The following is a 25467-nucleotide window of genomic DNA, read 5'->3' on the forward strand; positions in this document are numbered from 1 at the left end:
CAACCAATAAAACTAATGTAATATACAAAATACCATGCAAGGACTGCAAGAAACATTGCATTGGCCAAACTGGAAGAAAACTGGCAACAAGGATACAGGAACACCAACTAGCCACCAAAATACACAACCAACTCTCACTGGTCTCAATACACATGGAGAAGGAAGGACATGAATTTGTGTATGTTGGTGGCTAGTTGGTGTTCCTGTATCCTTGTTGCCAGTTTTCTTCCAGTTTGGCCAATGCAATGTTTCTCGCAGTCCTTGCATGGTATTTTGTATATTACATTAGTTTTATTGGTTGCGGGTATGGGATCCTTTACGTTCGTCAGTAGCTGTTGCAGGGTGACCGTTGGTTTTGTGGCTACCGTGATATCTAGGGGTCTGAACAGTTGTGGTCATCTCTGATATGTCCCTGATGTACGGTAGGGTGACTGGTGTGTCTTGCTGTGGTCTGTTGCAGAGATAACAGCAGATTGTGCTTTTTTATTTCAAATATCACTGCAACAGATCACCCTGCAACAGCTACTGATGAACGTAAAGGATCCCATACCTGCAACCAATAAAACTAATGTAATATACAATACACAACCAATTCTCACTGGTCTCAATACACACGGAGAAGGAAGGACATGAATTTGACTGGACAACACATCTACAATAGTACAAGCCTAACAGAGACATACCAGGGAATTCCTGGAGGCCTGGCATTCCAACTGGAACTCCATCAAAAAACACACTGAACTGGAAGCGATATACAAACCACTGAACAAAAAAAAAAACCGGAAGTAATGCCAACCATCCCAGCAAACCAAGGCATATAAATAACAAGCGGGACAGGACACCAATGCTTCATCAGAGACGCATTGATGATGTTACCCAACAGGGTGACAAAACATCTGCAACCAAACACACCGGCTCAGCGAGCAAGTCTGCAACCTCACTCACAACCCGAGCTACAAATCTTCTCAAAAACTTTAAAAACTTTATTTATAGTTCTTTTTCTAACCTCCAGCAGTCATCTAAACTCATTGTTGTTCATTCTTTGACAACTTATAAACAGTCAATTTCCTTTTCAACTTCAAGGTTTGTTAACAGTGAAGACATTCAATTCAATATGGGAAATTCTTCAGCAAACAAAGGAGTGAGACTGTGAATTACAATCACGATCAGTAATAGGCAGTTCAAAAGAAAATAAAATAAGTGGGCAGAATGAAGATTAAAGGTCTCTAAAAGACATGGGCCTTCTCAACCTTCTTTCATTCAGAAAGAATGTCAAAGAAAAGCAATTACTAAGCAGAATGAAACACGAAAAGAACAGCCATAAAAACAAAAAAAAAAACAAAATTACATAATTCTTACCAAGGATTAAAAGCACAGTACTCTCTCAAAGAAAAGCAATATATTGAAGGGACAGTGGGTGAGGATTTAAATCACTGCAAACATTGAAAAAGCAGATTTAATGATTTCTTTGGAATGTTCGACTGTATTTCAAAAAACTAATTTTCTGAGGGACAAGAAGTGGTTAAGAACGCTTTCTAAAGCCTCTTTCATCTATCTCTATCCTCAATCAATACTATCCTCCTTCCTCAAAACGGTCTCCAACTAAACTGACCAGCATTTTAGGTTGGAGAACACGATACAGTATAAATGGGGGCAAGCTAAAGACTGTGGTTGAGACAACAAAAGTTTCTGAAAGCAGGAGGAACCACTTTTACTCGGCCATCCAACTAACATGTTCCTATTATCCAGACCATGAATCTGCTGTGAGCAGAAACAGTAACCAACTCAATCTGAATAGTTTGGGCAAGCTCTGCTGGTTAAACAGATATGTACACTTACAAGCTTGGGCTGAATTAAACTTCATAGCTGCTCATCTATTGTGGAGTGAGGGGAGCCAGCAGACAAGAATTTGGCACATTTTACTTGCTACTGGTGGCCACATCTGAATCAAAACCTTTGGATATTTGAAAAGCATGATCTAGCCATCGGACTTGTAGTTGAGAGATCACTCTGAACAAACATTCCCAAATTATTTTTCCCACTGTACTGAAGAGTGGCAACTGGAATTCCATGGGATATGAGAAGCAAAATCATCCTTTGCTCAATTATAATCTCTTTCAAATCAGGACCTGTTTTTGCTGGACCCAATTGAGAAGCAATCTTTGCTTCATGCTAAGATGGCTCCGGTAGCACATTTAGCAGGTCCTAAGCAAATATCCGCATCAAGTAATTTCCTCATGCCCTGTTCTGCCATAAAGGAAATAAAATTAAATTAGCTCTTCTGTAAAGTTGCCTTTTTTCCTTGAACAAGCCACAAGTCCGATTATCTCACACAATAAATAAGCTGCATTCCACAAAGAGATGGTTTTTCTTGGGTTTATTTCTTTGGTAAAAGAAATCTTCTCCAACAATGAGATAATATCTGAAAGGTCAATGATTCAAAATCAATGCAAAGAATCTAGGAGAGAGAAAGAGATATTTATCAAATTCTCAGGATCTACACCATTCTACCTTAAAAAGGGTTGCGGAATCCAATACGGTAAATAATTTTGAAAGGGAGAGACAAAGTCAGAGTCTTTGATGTGAGAGTTTCCTCAATGTTAATGCAACATTCAGGTGCAGTTTCAATCTCACTGAAATAGGCCAAAACTCAAACGCCAGTCAACGCAGTTGTAAAAAAAGAAGTGCCTACCTTCTGATAGTGCAACGGATTGTCAATGGCGTAGCACAGCGTCGAGATAAAGTTTGGCTTAGTGATCAGCGACGCACACTCCTGAATCAGAAACTGAGTCTGCAAAAACAAAATTACTCTTTTTCAATAAATAGAAATGAAGATAACTCAAGTTAGGGAAGTGGCACCCGTGCTACAGACATGTACACAGTTTCAAACCCAACACATTAAATCTACCAAATGATACAGCCTCTGCAATATAAAGGAATTCACCAAGCAATACTTTGAGTTTATCTGCTTCTGAGAGATGGATTTTGTTTGATATTGTTATACCATGATTACAATCTTGTGTTTAAATGTTTATTTTGTGTAGCAATTAATTGTGAAAAATAGTAAAAGATATGTATCTGAAGCTTCACATGAAGTGATCATAGATCCATCAGAAATAATGTTAGGAGGGGAAAACAATGACAGTAAGGAACAACTTGGCTTGCAAAGACGACTACACAGATTCCAAGAACATCAGGATTTCAGAATACTTTTGAGGAAAGATTATGTAATTTTGGTTAGGACGTAAATATCATTAAAAACTTACCTGTTTAAGCTACTAAAATTGTATTGGTTAACCATTTAAACTTTAACACCTCTGCTTAATCACAATGTATTAACAAGATATTAATAGATTCCTTTAAGCCCCAAATTTTAGATCAATGCAGGGATATTATATCAGGCTTTCAGTCAGAACATGCTGGTTTGATCCTCCAGAAACAGTCCTAACTTTGGCTTTATAAAGGCTTGAAATTTGTATCAATGACAGTTGCATGAAAGTGCGTTTAGAGTGTGATGGCTAGCAGCAGCACTAGTTGGATGCTGTCATCATGGAGTCTTAACAGATTTAAAATACCTGGGAGAACTGGGGGTAGGGTGCCGAAAATAAAGTCCCAAATTCTTAATTGTTTGGCATGAAAACACTTTGGCTGATTGTGAGGTGGGCAAAGATTAATGTCCTCATTAAAAGGTAACAGCCACACTTGGATCCCCCGCGAACTAAAGGCTGAATGGCAATGGTAGATGGTAACACCCCAGGTAAGAGGGTTCCAAAGGATATTTCAGGCCACTCACATCATAAGTAGCTCATTTTCTACTGTTTCATCTGCAGAATAGGGGTGCATACTGCATACTATCAAAACAATTTCACAAAATAAAGGTAACCTACATGATGGCAGTAGTGCAACATGTAGTATTAAACTGTCAAAATTATTCTATTTATCGTTCTAAACTGCAAATTCTTAACTTCAATACATTAATTGAAAAACCACCTATCACTTACTACTTTACATCCCTAATCTTCACTTGTATTCCTGAGGTTAGACAGTTGACTCCATACCAATGAGCCAGGTTCAAGTCCCACCTGATCCAGAGGTATAAAACAACATCTTGAACAGACTGATTAGAAAATAGTGAAATGGCCAACAAGTGATTTAATTACACATGAACAAGAACCAAGACTAGACCACTCATATCTTCAAACCTGTTGCACCATTCAGTGAGATCACAGCTGATCTGATTTTTAACATCAACTCTACATTCCTGCATATCCCCAGTAAGCTTTTGTCCCCTTGGTAATCAAAGGCCCATTTAACTTTACCTTAAAAAATATTTCAAAGATTCTGCATCCATGACCAAAGTCACACTGCTGTCCAACTTCCTGAAGAGTTGTGACTAGACTTGAAGCATTAACTCTGCTTTCTCTCCACAGACCTGAATTTCTCCAGTAACATGTGTTTTTGCTCAGAAAACATTTTCCTCGCCTCTATCTTAAAATTAGTGACCCTTTATTTTTAAACTGTGACCCCTTGCTCTAGATTCTTCCACAAGAGGAAACATTCTTTTGATATCCACCCAGTCAAGTTCCCTCAGCATCTAATGTGTCTCAATAAGTCATCTGGCTGTTTTAAACTCAAGGAGACAGGCATAGCCTTACCCCATAGGGCAATCTGCTCATTTCAGGTTTAGTAAATCCTCGCTGAATGCTTCCGTAAGTAGTGACCAGTGCTAAACATAACACTCCAGATGCTGTCTCCCTTTATAACTGAAGCATAACCTACTTACTCTTGTATTCAGTTCCCCTCACAATAAACTTTCTTGACCACTTGCTGTACCCACAAATCAACCACGTGAGATTCATGCACTAGGTCACACAGACCTCTCTACATCTCAGAGCTCTACAACCCCTCACCGTATAGATAATACGCTTCTTTCCCTGCGAAAATGGACAATTTCACATTTTCTCACATTGTACTCCACTTGACAGATCTCTGCCTATTCAGTTAACCTAAGCAGAACCCTTTGTGGTAAGGAGAGGAGGGGCTGACAAACAGTGTGAATTGTTGAAAATTGTAACACGATTTAATTTGGTAGATCAACTATTTCTTCTAATTGGTGGTTCCAACACAAGGGACAACATGCAGAAAATGATGTGTACTAATATGATCCAAAAAGAACACATCTGTAGTAAGTTTGTGCACCTTGAGGGACTTTGGATCAGAGTTGAGGAGCTGGAGTCTGAGCTGCAGAAGTTGTGCCACGAGGGAAGGGGAAAGTTATCTAGTTGCTCCAGAGGGCAGTCACACCCCTCAGAAGTTAGCTCATATTTGGCCTGAGATCACTGACTGAAGCGTGTGATTGCAGATGAGGCAGGTTGAGCAGCCTCTGCACCTGCAATTGTTCAACAGTTGAGGTTCTTAAAAGTTGGGTGGATAAAAGTGGGGACACCAGGGAGGCTGAGCAAACTGACTTTGCCACCTTTGTACAGGAGCAGAGGGAATATCAGCGGTCGGGGAAAGAAACAACTTGATACTGTTCTCTGCAGCAGTGACAGTAATCTTGAAGGTTGTTCTGCCTCTCTGGTGCCAGAGTTAAGAAGCTGCAGAAATTAGATTGGAATGGGAGGGATCAAGTTGTTGTCATCCATATTGTTGTTGGTACCATTGCCAGGACTAGAAAGGAGGTTCTGCTGTAAGATTTTGAACTGGTAGACGCTAATTAAAATGCAGAGCTTCCAAGGCAATAACTGTGGGATTACTACCTGAGCCACAGGCAAACTGGCATAGGGTAAATAAAACCAGAGTTAAGTGCATTGCTCAAAGATTGGTGTGGGTGAGTAGGTATGAGTTTGTGGGTACTAGTACTAATATTTGGGTACAGAGAGCTATTCCAGCAGAATGGGTTTCATGTGAATCATATAGGGAGCAGTTTCCTGGGCCATCGATGAAGTATGGCTGGACAACAGGCTAGGGGGAGAACAGCAAACACACGTGTGTGACAGAAATAACAACAGCGTAGGCAGCAGAGGAGCAGCAGCAGCTGGGAAGATGCAAAACATAAGCTTACAAAATGGGAAGATATGCCAGCTTTACAGGGTAGCTATTTGGACAACAATACACCGTGAGGCGGGGATGGACAAAGTGCACAAACATACAAAGACAGCAATAAATAGGGCAATGGGCATAGAAATGGTTTAAAAAGGCAATATTATTGGTTTTTAAACTTGAATATGTGTTCTATTTGGAGCAAAATAAGTGAATCAACAACACAAACGGGTTAATGGGCATTATCCTATGAACATTGTGGAAAGTGTTACAAGGAGATCAAAGCTGGGAACTAAATATTTGGGGTTATATGATATTTTGAAAGACAGACAGGAAGCAAAGGGTGGTGGGTAGCTTTGTTAGCATGGGATTGAATAAGTACAGGAGCAAGAAATTTGGATCGGAAGATGTAGCATTCACATGGAGGAGGGTAAGAAGAAAAAAGGACAACACTGATAGTAATAGTCCATATGGCCCCAGAAATAGTTTTATGGCTAGCCAGAGAATAAATTGAAGATAACGAGGGTATGCAGGAAAAGTGATACGTTAATCATGGGTGACTTTAATCATCACGTAGGCCTCATTGAAATGAAGTAATTTAATACAGATAGCATGAAGCACCATCTGATTTTGGGCAACGCTCCAGTCAGATCAGGCACTGTACTCACAAAGATTCCTAGGATTTGGCTTATTCAAGTAAATGCAATAAACATAAATGCCATTTAGTTCCTCACGGAAGCTTATTTTTGTAGCTTGCTGCTTTTTGCTTCATCCATTCATTGGTTCTGCCCAGTCATCTACCTGTTTTAGACACTTCCTACTTTTCTAGGTTACTGCTAATGATTTCAAAACAAAAGAGAAAATCACACTATTGAGTAAGGATGGAAACTTTTTTTGGAGGTTTTGTTTAGAATGTTTTATTTTGATAAATGTAAATGCAAAAGGTTTTGGGTTTAGACGAGCAAGAGTAATGAAGGTACAGACCAAGTGCAAGTCATTTTGCCGGTCCCACATTTTGAGACACTTACTCACTGAACTGTCAAAAGAGAAGCATCTTTCATGAACGACAGATCACCTACAGACATCTGAAACAGTGGCGGCTCTTTCCACAGAAGATTGGAGCCTGAAAGGCACTATTTTCTTCAACAGGAATTTAGATCAGTCACTTGTACCAAATGTTATGTCTGCAAGAGGCAATATGGACTTATTTTTCTCGTGGCAACAGTCTCTTCCAATGCAAACCAAGATAGATGGACATGAGCAAAAAGGAAAGCAATATAAAGTGGAAAATGTCAAGATTTCGGATAGGTTTGAAAGCGAAACAAATTCTGAAAATAAAATTTACAGAACGGGAAAACAGTAGAGTGCAAGTAAAAATGGTAAATGCAGGGTCAAGTGCTGTCTCCTTTCAGTTAAAACTAGAATTTGGTAGCTTTAAATACATATTCTTAGTGACATATTTTCTCTCTTAGTTTACACAGCGAGAGTTGTAGTGAAAAGTGTTGTGCAAATGATTAAATACGTTCAATTCACTTGCAAAGAAACACAGTTTCCACCAGATTTACCTCAGAAAATGCCACAACCTTATTAATTTTTAACATAATGTGGCATGATTCACCCAAAAACTGCCTGTGTACTCAAATTCAAACTTGGCCAGGGAAGGGAGAAGACAGGTTAAAGGTTTCACAATTCTCAGTATTTTAAATCAAGACTGAAGAAAAATGGCTATGAGACATTTTTTTCAATGACTGTAAAATGTAAATGGAATACAAAACATGAAATACCGTAAGTAAAATGAAAACCAAAACTACACAAAATTATGAAATTCAGAAATGCCAGACTTCAGTTGAAAAGGAAGAAAGAAATATGTGTACCCTATCTTGAATAAAAAGAACTGAAATATTCTGGGAAAAGTAAAGAATGAAAAAAAAACAGGAACTGCACTTGTTGAGTGAAAGCACAAACTTGTGCTTACGGAGTACCCAACAGTGATATCAGGATGTCCCACGGGACACTGTAGCTCATTCATTCAATGTACAAATAGCACGGTGTCAGTGAGACAAGTGATCAAATAATCCCCTTTTATCAATAAACAGCAGCCAGGATATTGGGACAACTGCTCTTTTGCTTGAGATAACAAGGTGTAGAGCTGGATGAACACAGCAGGCCAGGCAGCATCAGAGGAGCAGGGAAGCTGACGTTCCGGGTTTGGACCCTTCTTCAGAAATGGGGGAGGGGAAGGGGGTTGTGAAATAAATAGAGAGCGGGAAGGCAGTGATACAAGGTGGATAGTGGAGCAGATAGGTGGAGAGAGGACAGGCAGGTGAAGGAGGCGGAGATGAAGCTAGTAGGTGAGTGTAGGTAGGAAGTGGGGGTTGGGCAGTGAGGTGGGAGGAGCAGATAGATGGGAGAGAAGATGGACAGGTCAAGGAGGCGGGGACGAGAGGAGGGGCTGGTCTTGGGATGAGGTCGGGGTGGGGAAATTTTGAAGCTCGTAAAGTCCACATTGAAACCATTGGGTTGCAGGCTTCCAAGGCGGAACATGAGATGCTGTTCCTCCAGTTTTCAGGTGGCATCGTTGTGACACCGGAGGCGGCCCAGGATGGACATGTCGTCCAGGGAGTGGGAGGGGGGAGTTGAAATGTTTTGCGACTGGAAGGTGTTGTCATTTGTCGTGAACCGAGTGTAGGTGCTCCACAAAGCGGTCTCTGAACCTCCACTTGGTCTTCCTGATGTAGAGGACGTCACATCAGGAACAGCAGATACAATAGACCACATTAGCGGATGTGCAGGTGAACATCTGTTTAATGTGGGAGGTTTTCTTGGGGCCTGGGATTGAGGTGAGGGGGGAGGTGCAGCACCTCCTGCGATTGCAGGGAAAGGTACTGGGGGTGGTGGGGCTAGTGGGTAGTGTGGAGCGGACGAGGGAGTCGCGGAGAGCGCGGTCCCTCCGGAAGGCAGATAAGGGTGGGGAGGGAAATATATCTTTTGTAGTGGGGTCAGATTGCAGGTGGCAGGTTCTCTCCACCTATCTGCTCCACTATCCACCTACCACCACATCCCCCTCTCCCTATTTATTTCAGAGCTCCCTTCCCCTCCCCCATTTCTGAAGAAGGGTCTAGACCCGAAACGGCAGCTTTCCTGCTCCTCTGATACTGCTTGGCCTGCTGTGTCCATCCAGCTCCACACCTTGTTATCACAGACTCCGGCATCGGCAGTCCCTACTATATCTGCTCTTTTGCTCGAATGTTGTAGGATTGTTATGAATGCTAGATTTTAATAAATCAATGATGTCTCCTTTAATTCAAAGTAAAACCGAATAGCTGGGGCGGAGCGAGGTTGGGGTGCGAACCATGTGATCTCCTGTGGCATTTGCTTAGAGACAAGCTCACGTGGCCACACTGTCATAGGGGAGAGCGCCCAGGCCAAAGCTTAGCAGAAGGAGAGTAAAGGGAGAAGGCTACTGGCTTGCTGTGTACAGATTTTCAGAGTCAGCAGACGGATTCTGGGGGGAGACCACACACAATAGGTGCTGCTATACCAGACACAGAAAAATAAATGACTGTTTTCAGGTTAGCCACCAATCCTGATGAGGATAGATTTCCATTTGATGAAATGAGGCTTGTGAAGAGTTAAAGACCAAGTAACTGCTCGAGGGGGATGTGCTATTGAAAGTCCATTTAAAATAGTATGAAGGGATCCAGGAAAATCCACAATGCTGACGGGCAGGGAGGAGATCATGCTAGGGGTGGAGATCATGTTAGGGGCGGCACAGTGGTTAGCACTGCTTCCTCACAGCGCCAGGGACCCGGGTTCGATTCCACTCTCGGGCGACTGTCTGTGTGAAGTTTGCACATTCTCCCTGTGTCTGCGTGGGTTTCCTCCCACAGTCCAGAGATGTGCAGATTAGGTGGATTGGCCATGCTAAATTGCCCTTAGTGTTCAGGGAGGTGTAGATTAGGTGGGTTATAGGGGGATGGGTCTGGGTGAGATGCTCTGAGGTTCAGTGTGGACTTGTAGGGCCGAAGGGCCTGTTTCCACACTGTAGGGATTCCCTGTTCTATGATTCTATGCCGAAGCTGAGAAGGGCTAGAGACTTTAAACACAATATTACATTTCTACTAAGAGTGATGTCTACTGTTTAAATGTGGATTTTTTTCAGTTAATTTAAACAGTTAACTGGACATATCTTTACTGTACTTGTTTAGTTGATTTTGTTTTGCTTTGCTTATTAGTCATTCTCAAAACCTGCCATGTAATTTTTTTTGCATTGGTTATTGGGAAATTCACAGCTCTTTAAAAAGTTATAAATGTCTATGGCAAATATTGCAAAATTTTTTACATCTGGCCAAGAGGACAAACGGACCCTTGGTTTAACATTTCAGCTGAAAAGCACCACTTCTGATGAGCACTGAGTCTCTGGGCCCAAACCTTGAACCCATAATTTTCTGATCGAGAGTCAGAAGTTCAACCTTTGAGCTAATTTAGTAGTGATGGCCTTAATGAGTTTTGTGCCCTGTTTCATTCTCCCTTGTTGCACTGAAGATGCTGCTGGAACAAGGTTTATCAGTGCTGATATTCTCGAAAACGTGGAAATTTCTCAGTAGACTATTTATTATTATGTGCTGTAGCAGCGTCAAACTCTGGACACCCGATGGTCAAACTCTGTCATTGTTGAAAGTTTACATATAGGTTTTCCACAGGTGTTACTGGACAGAGATCAGGGATCCAAAGTTTGAACTTTTTTTAAGCTACTATGGACACAGCAAAACTGCAGTGTCCCTCCTGTTCCATCAGCCGAGATTAATCAATTTGCCATGGATCAGAAATTAAACTTGCAACTCCTGCATAACACTCTTATCCACTGCAATCACATGCTAGGCCCTGGGAATTGCTTTGGGCAGTAATGTAGCAATTAAGACTTATAGTCACTAATGTGATATTTAGTACTGAAGCCAATTCATCAAAAGAAGCACCATGGGGAAGTTGTCAACCCACTGTGTAACTGAACTGGTAACAGCAGATGTACTGAACGTGTAAAATCCACATGAAAGTTACTTCCGCAGTTAGACTACTTTTCCTCTCACTTTAAGTAAAATGAATTTCACAGTGGAAATAAATCAGCCTCGGATACAAATACGTGACATATTGCAGATAGGGAAACTGTTTAAGGGTTTTAAAAAGGCATTGGTCAGAACATGGGCTGGGGTGCAAAGCACTTACAAGTATTGTAAAATTCTGTGCTGCGCTGGTAAATAGGATTTGCAGACAGGAAGAGAACAGATTCAGGGAAACCCATGCAACAACAGTGACATTGGTGTCAATCATCCTAATACTGGGTACTGCAGCAAGTTAGAATACTGTTCATCATCTCCACAACACCAGACAAGCTTCAAACCAGCCCATCAGGTTGATGGAACATTTCCCTCAAACATAACTCTCCTAAATGTAATGAGTTTGGGGAACTCAAACAAACCTCAAGAGGCTGAACGCCCACAGCACAATTCTGCGTTAGATGACAACCTCATTCATTCATAAGAACGGTTTGAGAGGGGGTGGGAAGTCAGATGGTGCAATAGAATTTGCACTTTTATAATTAGTATCAGGGAAATGTTGAAACAGTAAACAAAATGTTATCGTGTATCCTGGCAGCATAATTTTCAACCTCTCTCAAAAATATGCATTAACACAGAATCTTTCACGTTCTTGAGAAACCTTGAGCACCTTACAACCAATAAATTACAAATCAGTTGCAGCATTAATGAATGACCCACTAAACCTTTTTTAAAATCCAAAGTGGAAGAGAATTTCTCCCTCGATTTGTGTCCTTCCTTTTCCATGACTGAAATCTGAGTGCAATATAGATCAAGAATTAGATCTTTCTGTTAGGATTGCCAACAGAACATGTAAGGAAAAAAGGGTCTTTCAGCACAGAAGTCCCATGCTTCATGGGATTGCATGCTTTCATTAAGATAACAATCTGCCTGAACCTGGGATTTCTTTTCTCTCATTTGAATGAATTCAGGATGTAGGTATTTGAATTAGTAACTCACATCGATTAAGGGTAATAGCTTCTGAATTACCTTGCAAGAAATGCTCCAACAAAACATTATAAATTGCACTATGTGCTTAAATGTGGGTCTGAAAGGCAGCAGCATACTAGTCATATTATTAAAACAAATGGCGAGTGTAATCTAGTTTAACCAGGTCTTATTGACTACTTTCCACTGTCAACTTAACATCACACAATCAAGTTCTGAAGGGAACACAATCTACAGACTTCAGTGGGCAAACGCGCACATCCTTATGATATGCTGAATGAACATGCTTTGGCTTAGATCAAGATATCGCCGTTCCATCACAACCAGCTGGTATTAGAATCATACAGCACAGAAACAGGCCCTTCGGCTCAACTTGTCCATGCAAAAAAATGTTGTAATTGTACCCGCCTCTACGACTTTTGTGGATGGTAATGGTAAATGGAGACCAGGAGCAGACTGTTTTTGCACAGCGACTCCTTGTGCAACTGGAATAATTAAATGGAGCACATTGCAGCAAAATCCCTGCATCTCTCACCATCAGTTAAAAAGCAGGGTAATCAAAATAAGATGACTGAATAAGATCACCTCTGGGTGAGAGAGTCATCTAGGCACAAATAATCAGTGTATCAACCAATTTGGTTTACTCGTGTAAAGCAGAACCTGTATATCTCAAGTCTCTGGTATTACTGGAATTATCTGTGGGTCTGGAAATCTGAAATAAAAACAAAGTGCTAGAAAAACTCAGCAGGTCTGGCAACATCTGTAAAGTCCGATGTGACTTGAAGATGCTGCCAGACTTGCGGAGTTTCTCCAGCGCTTTGTTTTTATTTCAGATTTCCAGAATCAAAAGCATTTTCCCTTAATTGGAAGCATGACCTATCTTTACAAAAATCTTGACTTCAGGTCTTGATCTGACAAAATTTCAAAGTTTAAGGTAAAACCTAACTATCTTTTACACATCTCCTGAATAAAATTTTCCACAGCAGGACCTGGGGGTCTGGTGATCTATTTATAACTTGTCATTTTAAAAGTGAAGACCACTATCGCAAGATAACAGGGCAAACTCCGACCTTTACAAAAAGCCATGTCTGCTTTATTCATTCAGGTCACCTTAGTGGCATAAATATCACCAAGAAACTCAACAAAGCAGCCATTTGATCATATTTAACTTAACTTGGGTGTGTGTGGAAGGGGAAGATTGCGTCTCAGAACAAAAGCAAAATACTGAGGATGCTGGAAAATTGGAAAAAAAGAAACTAAAGTCTAGAAATACAAAGATCACAAAAAGAAAACGTTGATATTTCTTGCTTTACAGTATTTCTGATTAACTGCTTCTGACACTATGATGTAAACTAGTCTCAAGTTAAGAGAATTAGTTAAGCAAGTTAAGACCAAAGGCCATGGCTTGTACACAAGAAACTCCATACCCTGGAACATGCCTCCATGTGCTGCCAGATCCAACAATTTTACATCCTTTTTCACAAAGCCAAGCTTCCGCTGCCTCGAATACTATTAAGACTACCTATTCCCTCTCCTAACAAGCATTACCTCCTCATCACCATAATTTATACTCGGGCTGAATTTGTACAGTACTTGGCTTGTTCACCTTCCAAAATTTACCTTACATAAACTCTAATTTGTTCAAAATTCATTACCTGCATCCAATCCCAAATGAAATTTCACTCTCCACTGCCTCATCTCCATGGGCTCCTCATTTTCTCTGCCTATACGAATAATGGATTTCAAAATTCTCTTCAACAATTTAAAAATTGTGGGGAAGGGGCCTGGGCACTGCCCTGCCAAGTCCTCAACCAATCTGATACTAGCCTAACAGTTTATATTCTTGATCTCACCACATAATGGAGTCAGCGTAAGAAAGAAATTAAAATCTTTTAGAAGTAGGGTTTCAGCACATGCACACAAATGTACAAGAGTACAGCAGATAAAGATTGACAACTCACAGGTGCAGAATGCCATGTGGAATTAAATTATGGTTTTTAACAGACTCTGGCTCAAGGAAAAACAGGACTCGCTGTTAAATATTTCTGGATATAGGTTGTTCACGAAAGACACTTCATGAAGTATTGACTGGACGGCTGGTTTGCATTGCAGTGACACCAACGTGGTTCAATTCCCGCACTGGCTGAGGTACCGTGAGGGATTCTCCTTCTCAACCTTTACCCTCGCCTCAGCAAAACCACCACCAGTCATCTCTTTCATGAGAGCAGCTCTACGGTCTGATAAGACTATGGCGACTTTACCATCACTTTTTCAAAAAAAGCGCAACAATAAGCACACCAGGTTCACACCGATTGTTGAGAAAGCCAGCATGGATTAGTTAAGGGAAAACCACATTCAATATGTGCCTCACCATACGCGCCTACGTTATTAAAGGTAGGACAGTGGACACAGCTGTTAATAAAGCATAAAGTAGCCTAACCTTTACAAAAGGAGGCACAGAGTACATCAGCAGGGAGATAACACTCAACTTGTACAAAACAATAGTTAAAGCTCAACTGCACAGTCCAAGTGCCAAACCCACAAGGACGTAAACGTGCAGAAGAGGCTTGCAAGAGTAGTTAGCAATGAGAAAATCCAATATGAAGATATACTGGCGAAGTCGGGACTGTTTTCTTTGGACAGAAGGCCAAAAGGAAGTGTAATTGAAGTTCTCGGAATTATAAAGGAAGTCGACAGAGCAGATATGGAGAAACTCGTTCCCAGTAATAAAAGGATCAAGAATGAGAAGGCACAGATTTGAAGTAATTTGCAAAAGAAGCAAATGTGATGCACCGCCTGGAAATGTGGTGAAGGGCACTTCAATCAAGGCATTCAAGAGGATGTTATTTCTATTCAAATAATCATATAACATGCAGGATTACAAGGATTAAAAAAAAAGGAAAAATAGCACAAAATCATTTGGACAGCCAACGAAGACGTGATGAACTAAAACGGCCTTCTTCTGCACCACAATTCCAAGAATCTGTGACCATAGAATTGCAATATCTGATAATAAAGTCTAATGAAACAGTTTTCTATATATTAAGAAAAATGAGTAAAGCTGTGAGGTACAAATAATCCTTGCTGTGTAGGCTCTGCCTCTCAATTCACCACATTTCTGAAATTACTTATATGCTCAACTTCACCTCCAGCTTTGATCTCCCAATCCCCAGTAAAGCCATTATTCATACACCTTGTTTTAACCCCAGTACTTAAAAATATCCAAGGCTGCCCTGCCAGTCACTAAGATCAAAGCTGAGCCAATGTAGCCTTAACTCCGCTTTCCTACCTGTATCCAAATACCATACTCCCCCACTTTTTTGTCCCCCCGTCTTTGTCGATTGAAAAGATGTTTCTCTCATTCTTCAGTAAATTTAATGACAAACCTCCGCTGCTTCCTGGGGGACCAAATGCCAAAGATTCATCACCTTCAAAAGAAATTCTTCCTCTTCCCCATCTTAAACAGACCCCTTACTTTGAAACCACGTCCCCTAGCCCTAGATTCCATCCACTCACCTCACAATATCCTCTCAGCATCTAACCCCGTCAAGTGCCCCCAGCCTCATGTTTCAGTAAAATCACTTCAGATTCTTTGAAATTGTAAAAAGTATTGATCTTCCCTGATGCTGCTCCTTCAGCCCTGGAAAGTGTAATAAGTATATTCCCCTTATATCAAAACTTTACATTGTACTTTATTAGCGTGAATACACAATACCATTCAGTTATAGCAAGGCTTCTTTCCTGCAAAGGGAATGGAGTACAAGAGTAAAGGCTAACTTTCCATTTGCTTCTCTCATTACCTACATATTGACTTTCTGTGACCATATTTGGCTTTAAGTCCAAGACACATAGGCTTGAAAGGATATGACAGTGACTAGTTTTGCCATCCAATGCCTAATCTGGCTGGACCACAAAATTTCAGAAAGTGCTGGAAAAACTGAACAGGTCTAGCAGCATCTGTACAGAAGTCAAGCATGGTATTTCTTTTGAAGAGTCAAACTGAACTTGAAATGTTAGCTATTTCTCCCTCTTCATGGATGCTGCTAGAACTGCCAAGCTTCTCCAGTACTTTGATTTTATTTTAGATTTCCAGCATCTGCTTTATTTTGATTAAAACATCAAGTCTGGTTTGTGGAACGAACAGTTATAGCAGGTGCAAAGAAAGATCCCTTTCTTTCTTTCCATCTAATGCAAAGCATTTTAAATATCACTTCCTACCTCAGAAACATTCAGTACCTGTAGCGCTAAAACTCTGCTTTTTCTACACTAGTTCCACTTCTAGGCCCACAGCCTTCAGCATTATCCAAAAAAAAGACCAAAGAACTGCAGATGTTGGAAATCAGAAACAAAAACAGAAATTCCTTTCAAAAGTCAGCAGGGCTGACAGCATCTGTGGAGGGAAAGCAGATTTAACATTTCAGGTCCAGTGACCCTTCTTCAGAAAAAGTCTTCTGAACCTGTCCAGCCATCTTCAGGGATCTATGGACTAACATCCCAAGATCCTTCTGCTCCTTTGCACTTCCTAGTATCCTACCAGTCACCGAGTACTCCCTGGTTGTGCTACTTCTTCCAAAATGCATCCTCTCTCACTTTTCAGAGTTAATTTCATCAGGCACTGATCTGAACAATATATTTATACCCTCCTATAATCCAACATCTTCTTCCTTAATGTCAACCATCCAGCTAATCTTCATGTCATGTGCAGATTTATCATCTCCCCTCCATTTTCATTACATTGTTTATATAAATCATAAATATTAGAGACACATCCCTGCAGTAGCCACTGGACAATGGCATCTAGTCACACAAACAGCCTTCTACCATTACCCTCTCTCCTGCTGTGAAGCCAATTTTGGATCCAAATTGCCAAGTAACCCTGGATCACATGAGCTTTTACCTTCTCTATCAGTCACCCATGTGGGACCTTGTCAAAGGCCCTGTTGAAATCCATATAACTACACGAACAGCACTACCCTCATCTACATACTTGGTCACTTCCTCAAAAACTTCCCTCTGACAAAGTCATGCTGACTATTTCTGATAAAATCTTGCCTCTCAAACAGAAATTAATTCTCTATTCAGAATTTTCTCCAATAGTTTCCCTGACATTGATGAGAGACTCACTAGTCTCCTCCACTTTCACCTACAATACGTGAAAATAGTTCAGATCTGAATAAAAATCAGAAAGAACATTCTGTGGCTGACAAAAGTAAACTTTCCCTTCTTATTCTTCAACTTGTCTGCAGTCTCCAGCACTGTTGATCACAGCATCCTTTTCCAAAGTCTCGTCACCATCATCCTGTTTGACAGCATTGTTCTCACTTGATTCCAGTCTTAGCTATCTAATCACAGCCAAAATATCACTTGCAATGGCTGGTCTTCCCACTGCTGCACAATTACCTCTGGTAACTTTGGCTCTTCCCTACTACACACCTGTGTCATCTGAAAGAACATTCATTTTCGTACATACATTAGCCATATCCATGTTGTGAAATAATCAGACTGCTTAATCCATGAAGGGCTAAGCAGAAATCTCCCTCAATTAAGCATTGGGAAGATTTACATCATTATTTTTGGTCCTGCTCAGAACTCTTAAGTAGCTACTGACAGAGATTAAACTAGTCTGTTTGCAAACTTGGTGTCATATTTAACTGAGAGTTTCTGACCAGATTCATACCATCACTACACTCACCTATTTCCAACTCTGTAACATTCAGCAACATCCCTCCCAATCTTAGCTTATCTGCTGAACCCCTCCTTCATGCCTTGTTTCCTTCAGACTTGGTTTCACTGCACTCCTCACTGATCTCCTGCAGCCCATATACACCTATAGTCATCCAAAATTTTGCTGTCTATATTAATTTTTATCAAGTTCCATTTGCCCATTACCCTATTCAAGCCTGACTGGGGTCCTGGTCAAACAATATCCTGATTTCGAAATTCTCGTCCTCGTTTTCAAATCCCTTGGTGGCTTTGTCCCTCACTACCTTTAAACTCCTCCTAGCAATAGGGGATATCCGCATACCTCTAATTCTGGGTTTTTGAAAATTCTCAATTTCAATCATCTCACTAATGGTGATCCTAAACTCTGGAATTCTCTCTCGTGACTTCTCTGGCTTACTTTCCTTCTTTAAGGCACTCTTAAATACCTATGGGTCATTTGGACTTAATATCATGTGATTCCACAGCAATGCAAATAAATGTGGCTTGGTTTCAGGTTATGTTTTATAATTCTAACATGAAGCACTTTGGGGCATTCTATGACAATAAAAAGGTGTTAATAAATACAATTTGCCATAGTAATGTACCTGCAGGCCTCTGCCAAAACACTAAGCAGATACTATGCTCATTTCTCCTCCAATTGCACTGTTGGGACTCAGACAATTTTTTGTAAACAATTATCTAGCAATTCTTATAACATACTCGAGTAACATGCAAACAAATCAAAACACCAATTCTCTTATTGCAAATTGTATAGTACAAAGTTAAGTATTAGCTTGTGCCTTCTGAAAAAAAAAATGTATTTAAACATCAAGTTAAATTATTTTGATACCTGATGGAAATCTTTGCCGCTACTTTTACCATCGCCACTGAAATCCACGTGCGAGAATAGACAGCGTAATAAATGTCTGTCTGCCTCCGGCCCGTGTCGGTTCACAATCTGTAAATGACAAAACATTATTTTTAACCTCAAGTTCATTTGGTCTCAGCGTATCGCTACACAAGTTTCAGAGTCAGTACATTTGGCAATCTACAGTGGCTAGTTTCTACATTTTATTGATAATGGGATTGCTTCAATGGATTGCAACTTGTAGCACTTAAATCAGAACAGGAAGAATCTTGGTCTTTGCATCTTGACAGTGGTACACCGTAACAGGCATCAAAATCCCTGCATTGGGAGAATCCCATTCTTAATCTCTTTATGGTGAAACCACACAAGTGAATAGATTCAACCTCAGTGATAACACCACCTTGGCCCGAGTCTAATAAGTTAGTTTACAAATGAACAGACATTGAATACCATCACCAGTAAAAAAAAACAGCATAACATGTCAAAACCTCAAAGAAAATGTTAATTGTGTGGCAAGGGTGGGCACACAATTCCCAATTAATAAGCTCAATATATCACTCCATCATCCCATGGAGCTCTGCCACTCCCCCTCCTCCACCCTCACGCCAGGTTGTACATCATTAGCCCCTCCTATTTCTCATTTACACACTCCCTCTTGGTGACTATATCCAGAACATTTATGCCAACAGCACCCAGTTCTACCACATCACCACAACTGTCAACAGTACACTGCCTCTAATGTATCGTCATGCTTGCCACATCTGGTACTGGATGGGTATAAAAATGTCTAAGATTGAGAGTGTGGAAATCAGTGTCTCTGGCTCCCAGTACAGATTCTGCTCGCTGCATTTTCACTGCCTGAGGCTGAAGTAGAATTTTCACCTTTGTGTTGTGATTGACACGGACATCAGCTTCTCACAATATATCTATTCCATCAAAACCTATTTCCACATTTGTTAATTTTCTCTTTAAATAACTCTACTTCTCTCCTCTCAATCAAGGAATGGATTGGTAATGGGATAGAAAAACAGCAAGACATATATGAGAGCCAAATACAACATGGAGCTAAAACAAGTCACATAGCTGAGAGAGCGAAAACGTCCAAATGATTCATTAAAAATTTCCATCTCGGACCAAGTTTCGTGCTGATAATATTTCTTTATGCAATTTGGTGTCAAATTTTATTTTGTAATCTTGTGAAGCACCATGGGATATTTTACTACAAAGTGCAATATAAATCAGTTTTGTATTAACATTACTAAAGTTTACACTAATCAGATAAGCAGATGTTGCCCTACCCTTCCCTCTTTTTCAGTTTACTCTGCTTTATAGGGTGGACCACTCCTTACCTGTATGCACAAGCACCTCAAAACAAACACTGCAGAATCAGCTACTCAAAACCAAAGTTATATAATCAGAAGGAAATCCCACAAATGCAGATAATTTTTAAACCTACACCAAAATGCTTACTTGTATTTTTTGCACTTCATTTTAATACACATTAGTATAACACAAGAACTAGTCATTGAAAATGAGTTTACAACTCAAATCCCACTGGAAATAGTCCTGGCAAATGTTTCAAATCAAACACTCAAACAATCAAAAACAAAATTGATAGACATGAACAACAAACCTGCACATGAACTCTCAGTGGTTACCTACCATATTAGCATTAAAAGTTACTGATATTGATGGATAAAAATACATATGTAGAAGCTACAAAACAGAAGACAAAATGACTTGGTCCAAATCAATCTTTATTATCTATTCTCCTCATGAGGAAATATTTCTAGTCATGATTACCCACATTGCTTTCATATCTTTTAAATCACCAGTAAAAGACGTGTGAAGTGGGAAACAAAATGTACCATCAATCCACTTTCAAAATAAAAATGCCATCTGTTCCTCAATAAATAGACCTGACATCAGTAAGTACCTTCCCTCTTCTTAGAAGGAGGATTCTCCATTCCCACTTTTTCTGACAGTCCTTAACTCAACATTCAATAACAGGGGAACCCTAAAGTACAAGTGATAGTACCAAAAGCAATTGTAGTTTCCCTGCCACTGCCCTAGCAAAGGTCGGTGAACTTAAATCTGGGATCAATCATTAATGGCCTGTGCAGGTTAAGTCACTCAAGGGTATTTTTGCTTTCCTTTTTTAAAAAAAGTACAAGGGTGACCCCATCTATGCCGATCCCTTTATCAGAGCAGACAGTTAATCAAATCAACAATAATTTTATTGTTCCTCTATAGATCTACCAGGGACAGTGTGGAAAAAACGTGTTCTGCTCCCCTCTTCTTTCGGGTGAAAATAATAATTGGAATTTTCAGTCAGCTCACCTGCCTTTCAATTCAAACTTGTGGTGTTCCAACCTAAAATGATTGCATTTTAAAAATTGTACAAAATGAGGGGCTTCCAAATGGTACAGTGGGTCAGTACATTATATAATGGGCATCCATAACATGGGCCAACATGCCAAGTTAGCCAATCTTCATTGAGAGGTTACAATGAGATTCACTACCCTTGACTTTGCAGGAAATGAAGGAAGGGTGGAAACTTGCCTCAGCTTCGATCCTTAATTACACAGGTATGGGATCAACTAGAAACATGACCAAATGACAAAAAAGAAACTAGATTAAATTTGTCAAAAGCACAAATTGTTTGTGTTGTTTGATTTAACTATTCATCTAGGTAGCAACATACATAGAAAGGACAAAAGACAATGGAATGCAAATAATAAAGAAACGAAAAGTGATAGGACAGGAAAACAAAAAAAAACTTTAGACAGTGAAAATATACCAATACAACAAGATCCCAATTACGGCAATGAGAATAAAGCTTACAATCTATATGAATATGACTGTCAGAACTGATAAGCAGAAAGCAAATATACTGAGGCAGTTATAGATTGTTGCAGAGGAGCAATCAGAATGCTGGAACATGGAAACAATTCCAATGGAGAAAGAAAATTCTTAGGGAGCAAGGTAAAAATAAACAAAGATGCAGAAAAGCATCAACCCAATGAATATAGGCAAATGGAAAAACGTTAACTATCAGTGACATTGATAATCGGAAAACTGCAATCTGGTGTAGAACATGCACTGTTTTCACAATCACATATTGAGTAAGACATGAATCAAATGGACTCTATTTGACAGTGCAAAAATCTGTACAAAAGCAAAGCTAGCAACAGCTAAAAAGAAAACAGGAATCTATATTTATACATCGACAACAACAAAACAAAAACCCTTCTTCAGAGGAAGCAAAGATAATTGGAATGCAGGCTAAATATATAGGAGAGTTAAAGCACTTGGATGAAAAGATGGATTTTCAGAATTTTGCAGGTGGATAGAAAATAAAGAAGGGCTTTAAGTAGATGATTCCCAAAAATACGACAACCAAAGACTATGCCCCTAACAGAAGAAGGGAGGAATCACAGAAGGTAACGGGTGGACAACAACTGCAAGAAAAGATGCAGACTCTGAAAGATTGCAAACTCATGGAAAGGTAAGAAACTGGAGGAATTGGAAGACAATAACAGGATAAAGTTATTGGGGACAAGCAGCTAGCATAAGTCAGTAATAAGGGAACTAGACAGATAAATAATCATGAGGTTAAACTTTTAGAAAGTGCTTGAAGAAAGCAAAGACAGGATGAAGAAACCTGTAACCTTAACAATGAATAGTAATTAGACAGATGGGAGCTTGGTGTACAATGATCCAACTTAAACAGGAGGACTTGTAGATCTATGTTCATAAACCCTACTCCAAAACAACAGAATCGCCACAAAAGGTGGGGAACATACAACAGTCTTAAACCCCACTAAATGCTACTAAATGTCACACAGAAAGGGAAAGCTGATATGAGAATAAAGTGACTAACTTGGGTTCAGAATGAGAAAAAGAACATATGGTTTGGCAATTATTTGGAATGGGGAAACAGAAATGCATCCAAACACTTCAAAAGTTAGTGAATTAATCGGACAAGTAATCGGATAAGAAATAGGATTTCTTATTTTGAAATTGAGTTCTAGATTCCCTAAGCAGGAAAACATCTTCAGCAGCCATCCTATCAAGCTCCCTCAGTCTTATCATTCAATAAAATCATCTCCAGGAATAAAGGCCAAACTAGCTCAACCCTGCCTCAAAAGATAACCCCTTCATCCGAGGAATCAACCTAGTGAATATTGTCTGAGCTGCTTTCAATGCAAGTATACCCCTTAAGGAATTGTACATAGCATTCCAGAATTGGTTTCACAAAAGCCTTCGACGATTGTAGCAAGACTTCCCCACTTTTATCTTAAGTGATGAGGGTATAAAGGCTAGCATCCTATTTGTTTTCCTAATTAGATGCTGTAACCACACTGATTTTTGAGATTCACATTCAAAATATCCAGATCCTTCATCACAGGAACTCTCGGCAGTCTCCCTCTATTTAAATATTCTGCCCTTCTATTCTTCCTACCAAAGTGGACAATTTCACTTTTACAGATAATCCTGATTTTAAGACTAATGACAAAATTTTTGCCCACTCACTTGACTTTTCTATATCCCTCTACAGACTCTTTGTACATGCAGCTTGCTGTCCTACTTACTTTTGTATCACCAGAAAATTTGGGTACAATACAGTCAGTCAGTCTCTTCATTCAGGTTGTCAATACGCATTAATAATTCAGGACTCAGCACTGATCCAGGAGAACCACTAGTTAGTTTGGCATATCGAAAATGACCTGTTTTTGTCCCAACTGTTTCTATTATTGGCTAGCAAATATTCTACACATGCTAAAACATCAGCAATAACATCATGAGTTTTTAAACTCACGCAGCAACCTTTTAAGTGGTACCTTAGTGAAAGCCTTTTGGAAATCCAAATCCAGCATGCCATTTCCCGCGCCCCCACCCTCCATATGGTTCTTACAAGCACACTAATAAATTTCAAGTTTCAACTTCACTAGATCATACGCAGTCTGCCTAAATATAGTATGATTTATAACCATCCTGCTGCTTCTTTCATAATAATGAATTCGAGCATCTTCCCGTAACAGTTAGGCAAACTAGCTATAATAATCTTCTTCCTGTCTGCCCTTATTCTCAAATAGTGGTGTCACATTTGTGGTTTTCAAACTGCAGGAACCTTCTGAATATCGTGGGAAATTTGTAAGGTTGTAGGCGATGCTTCAACTATCCCAAAAGCCACTTCCTTCAAGACATTAGGACGCATTAGAGAATTTGTGCTGTCGAACTTGACATTCCCCTAGCCAAGCTCTTCCAATACAGTTACAACACTGGCTTCTACCCAACAATGTGGAAATTGCCCAGGCATGTCCTATACACAAAAAGCAGGACAAATCCAACTTGACCAATTACTGCCCCAGTCTACTCTCAATTATCAGTAAAGTGATGAAAGGTGTCATCAACAGTGCTACGGAGCAGTATCTGCTCAGTGATGCCCAGTTTGGGTTCTGCAAGGGCTACTCAGCTCCTGACTTCATTACAGCCTTGGTTCAAACATTGACAAAACAGCTGAATTCCAGAGGCAACAGTGACAGCTCTTGATATTCGACCAGCTGTGGCATCAAGGAGTCCTGGCAAAACTGGAATCAATGGGTATCAGGAGGGTAAACTTTCCATCGATTGGAATTATATCTGGCAGATAGGAAGATGGTCGTGGTTGGAGGTCAGCCATGCCAGCTACAGGACATCACTGCAGGAGTTCCTCAGGGTGGTGTCCTAGGCCCAACCAACTTCAGCTGCTTCAATGACCTTCCCTCCGTCATAAAGGTCAGAAATGGGTATGTTTACCAATGGATTACATGATGTTCACCACCATTTGCAAGCCCTCATGGACTGAAGCAATCCATGTTCAAATGCAGCAAGATCCAGGCTTGAGCTGACAATTGGCAAGTAACATTCACACCACACAAATGCCAGGCTATGACCATTAGCAATAAGAAACAACCTAACCACCACCCCTTGACATTCAATGGTGTTACCATCACTGAATCTCCCATTATCAACATCTTTGATGTTACCATTGACCAGAAACTCAACTGGATGCGCCACACAGAGAGTGGCTACAAGAGCAGGTCAGAGGCAAGGAATACTGGGAAAGAACAAGCCACAAGTCAGGAGTGTGATGGAATACTCCCACTTCTCAGGATGAATGCAACTCCAACAAAACTCAAGAAGCTTGAACCATCCAGGACAAAGTAGCCTGCTTGATTGATGCATCCACAAGTGTCCACTTCCTCCAACACCAACACTCAGTACACACTACTGCTGCCGCTATCTACAAGATGCACTGCAGAAATTCACCAAACATCCTTAAACTACACCTTCCAAACCCATGACCACATCCATTGAGGGACAAGGGCAGCAGATACACCAACACCTGCAAGTTCACCATTCTGACTTGCAAATATATCCCTGGTTCTTCACTGTTGCTGGGTTGAAATGCAGGAATTCCTGCCCTAATGGTATTAACCTACAGGACATGGACTGCAGTGGTTCAACAAGACAGCTCACCAGCATCTTCTCAAGGGCAACTAGGGACAGGCCAGCCTTTTTATGCCCTTGTTCCATGAACTTGTGATATTTAAAAAAAGTGAAAGACATCAGATCCAGGGTACTTGTCAGCTTTTAGCCTCATTAGCTTTTCTAGAACTTTTTGCCTCTAGAAATCTTAATTTTAACTTCTCTGTTCCTTTCATCTCTTGATTTTCTACAATTTTTGGAATGTTTTTTAAAAAAATGTATTTTGTCTTGATTCAAAATACATGTCCAGCATATCTAACATTTCTGCATTTCCCATTA

The 25467-nt window shown here is 40.2% G+C and overlaps 1 protein-coding gene across 1 annotated transcript in view; it reads right to left on the reverse strand.

The window, feature by feature from the left end:
- The window catches only part of LOC109921730 (CCR4-NOT transcription complex subunit 1-like), a gene marked incomplete at both ends in the record, with an annotated part of 39735 nt that extends 20991 nt beyond the window's left edge, over positions 1–18744 (reverse strand). Inside the window, 2 exons of the mRNA XM_048621475.1 lie at positions 2693–2791; positions 18637–18744. Coding sequence (XP_048477432.1) covers positions 2693–2791; positions 18637–18744 — 207 coding nt within the window. The remainder of the gene's footprint in view (positions 1–2692; positions 2792–18636) is intronic.
- Between the last annotated feature and the right edge of the window lie 6723 nt (positions 18745–25467).

This window comes from Rhincodon typus, unplaced genomic scaffold (assembly GCF_021869965.1).
Source record: "Rhincodon typus isolate 14 unplaced genomic scaffold, sRhiTyp1.1 hic_rhity00000691, whole genome shotgun sequence".
In the NCBI taxonomy this organism is placed as follows: domain Eukaryota; kingdom Metazoa; phylum Chordata; class Chondrichthyes; order Orectolobiformes; family Rhincodontidae; genus Rhincodon; species Rhincodon typus.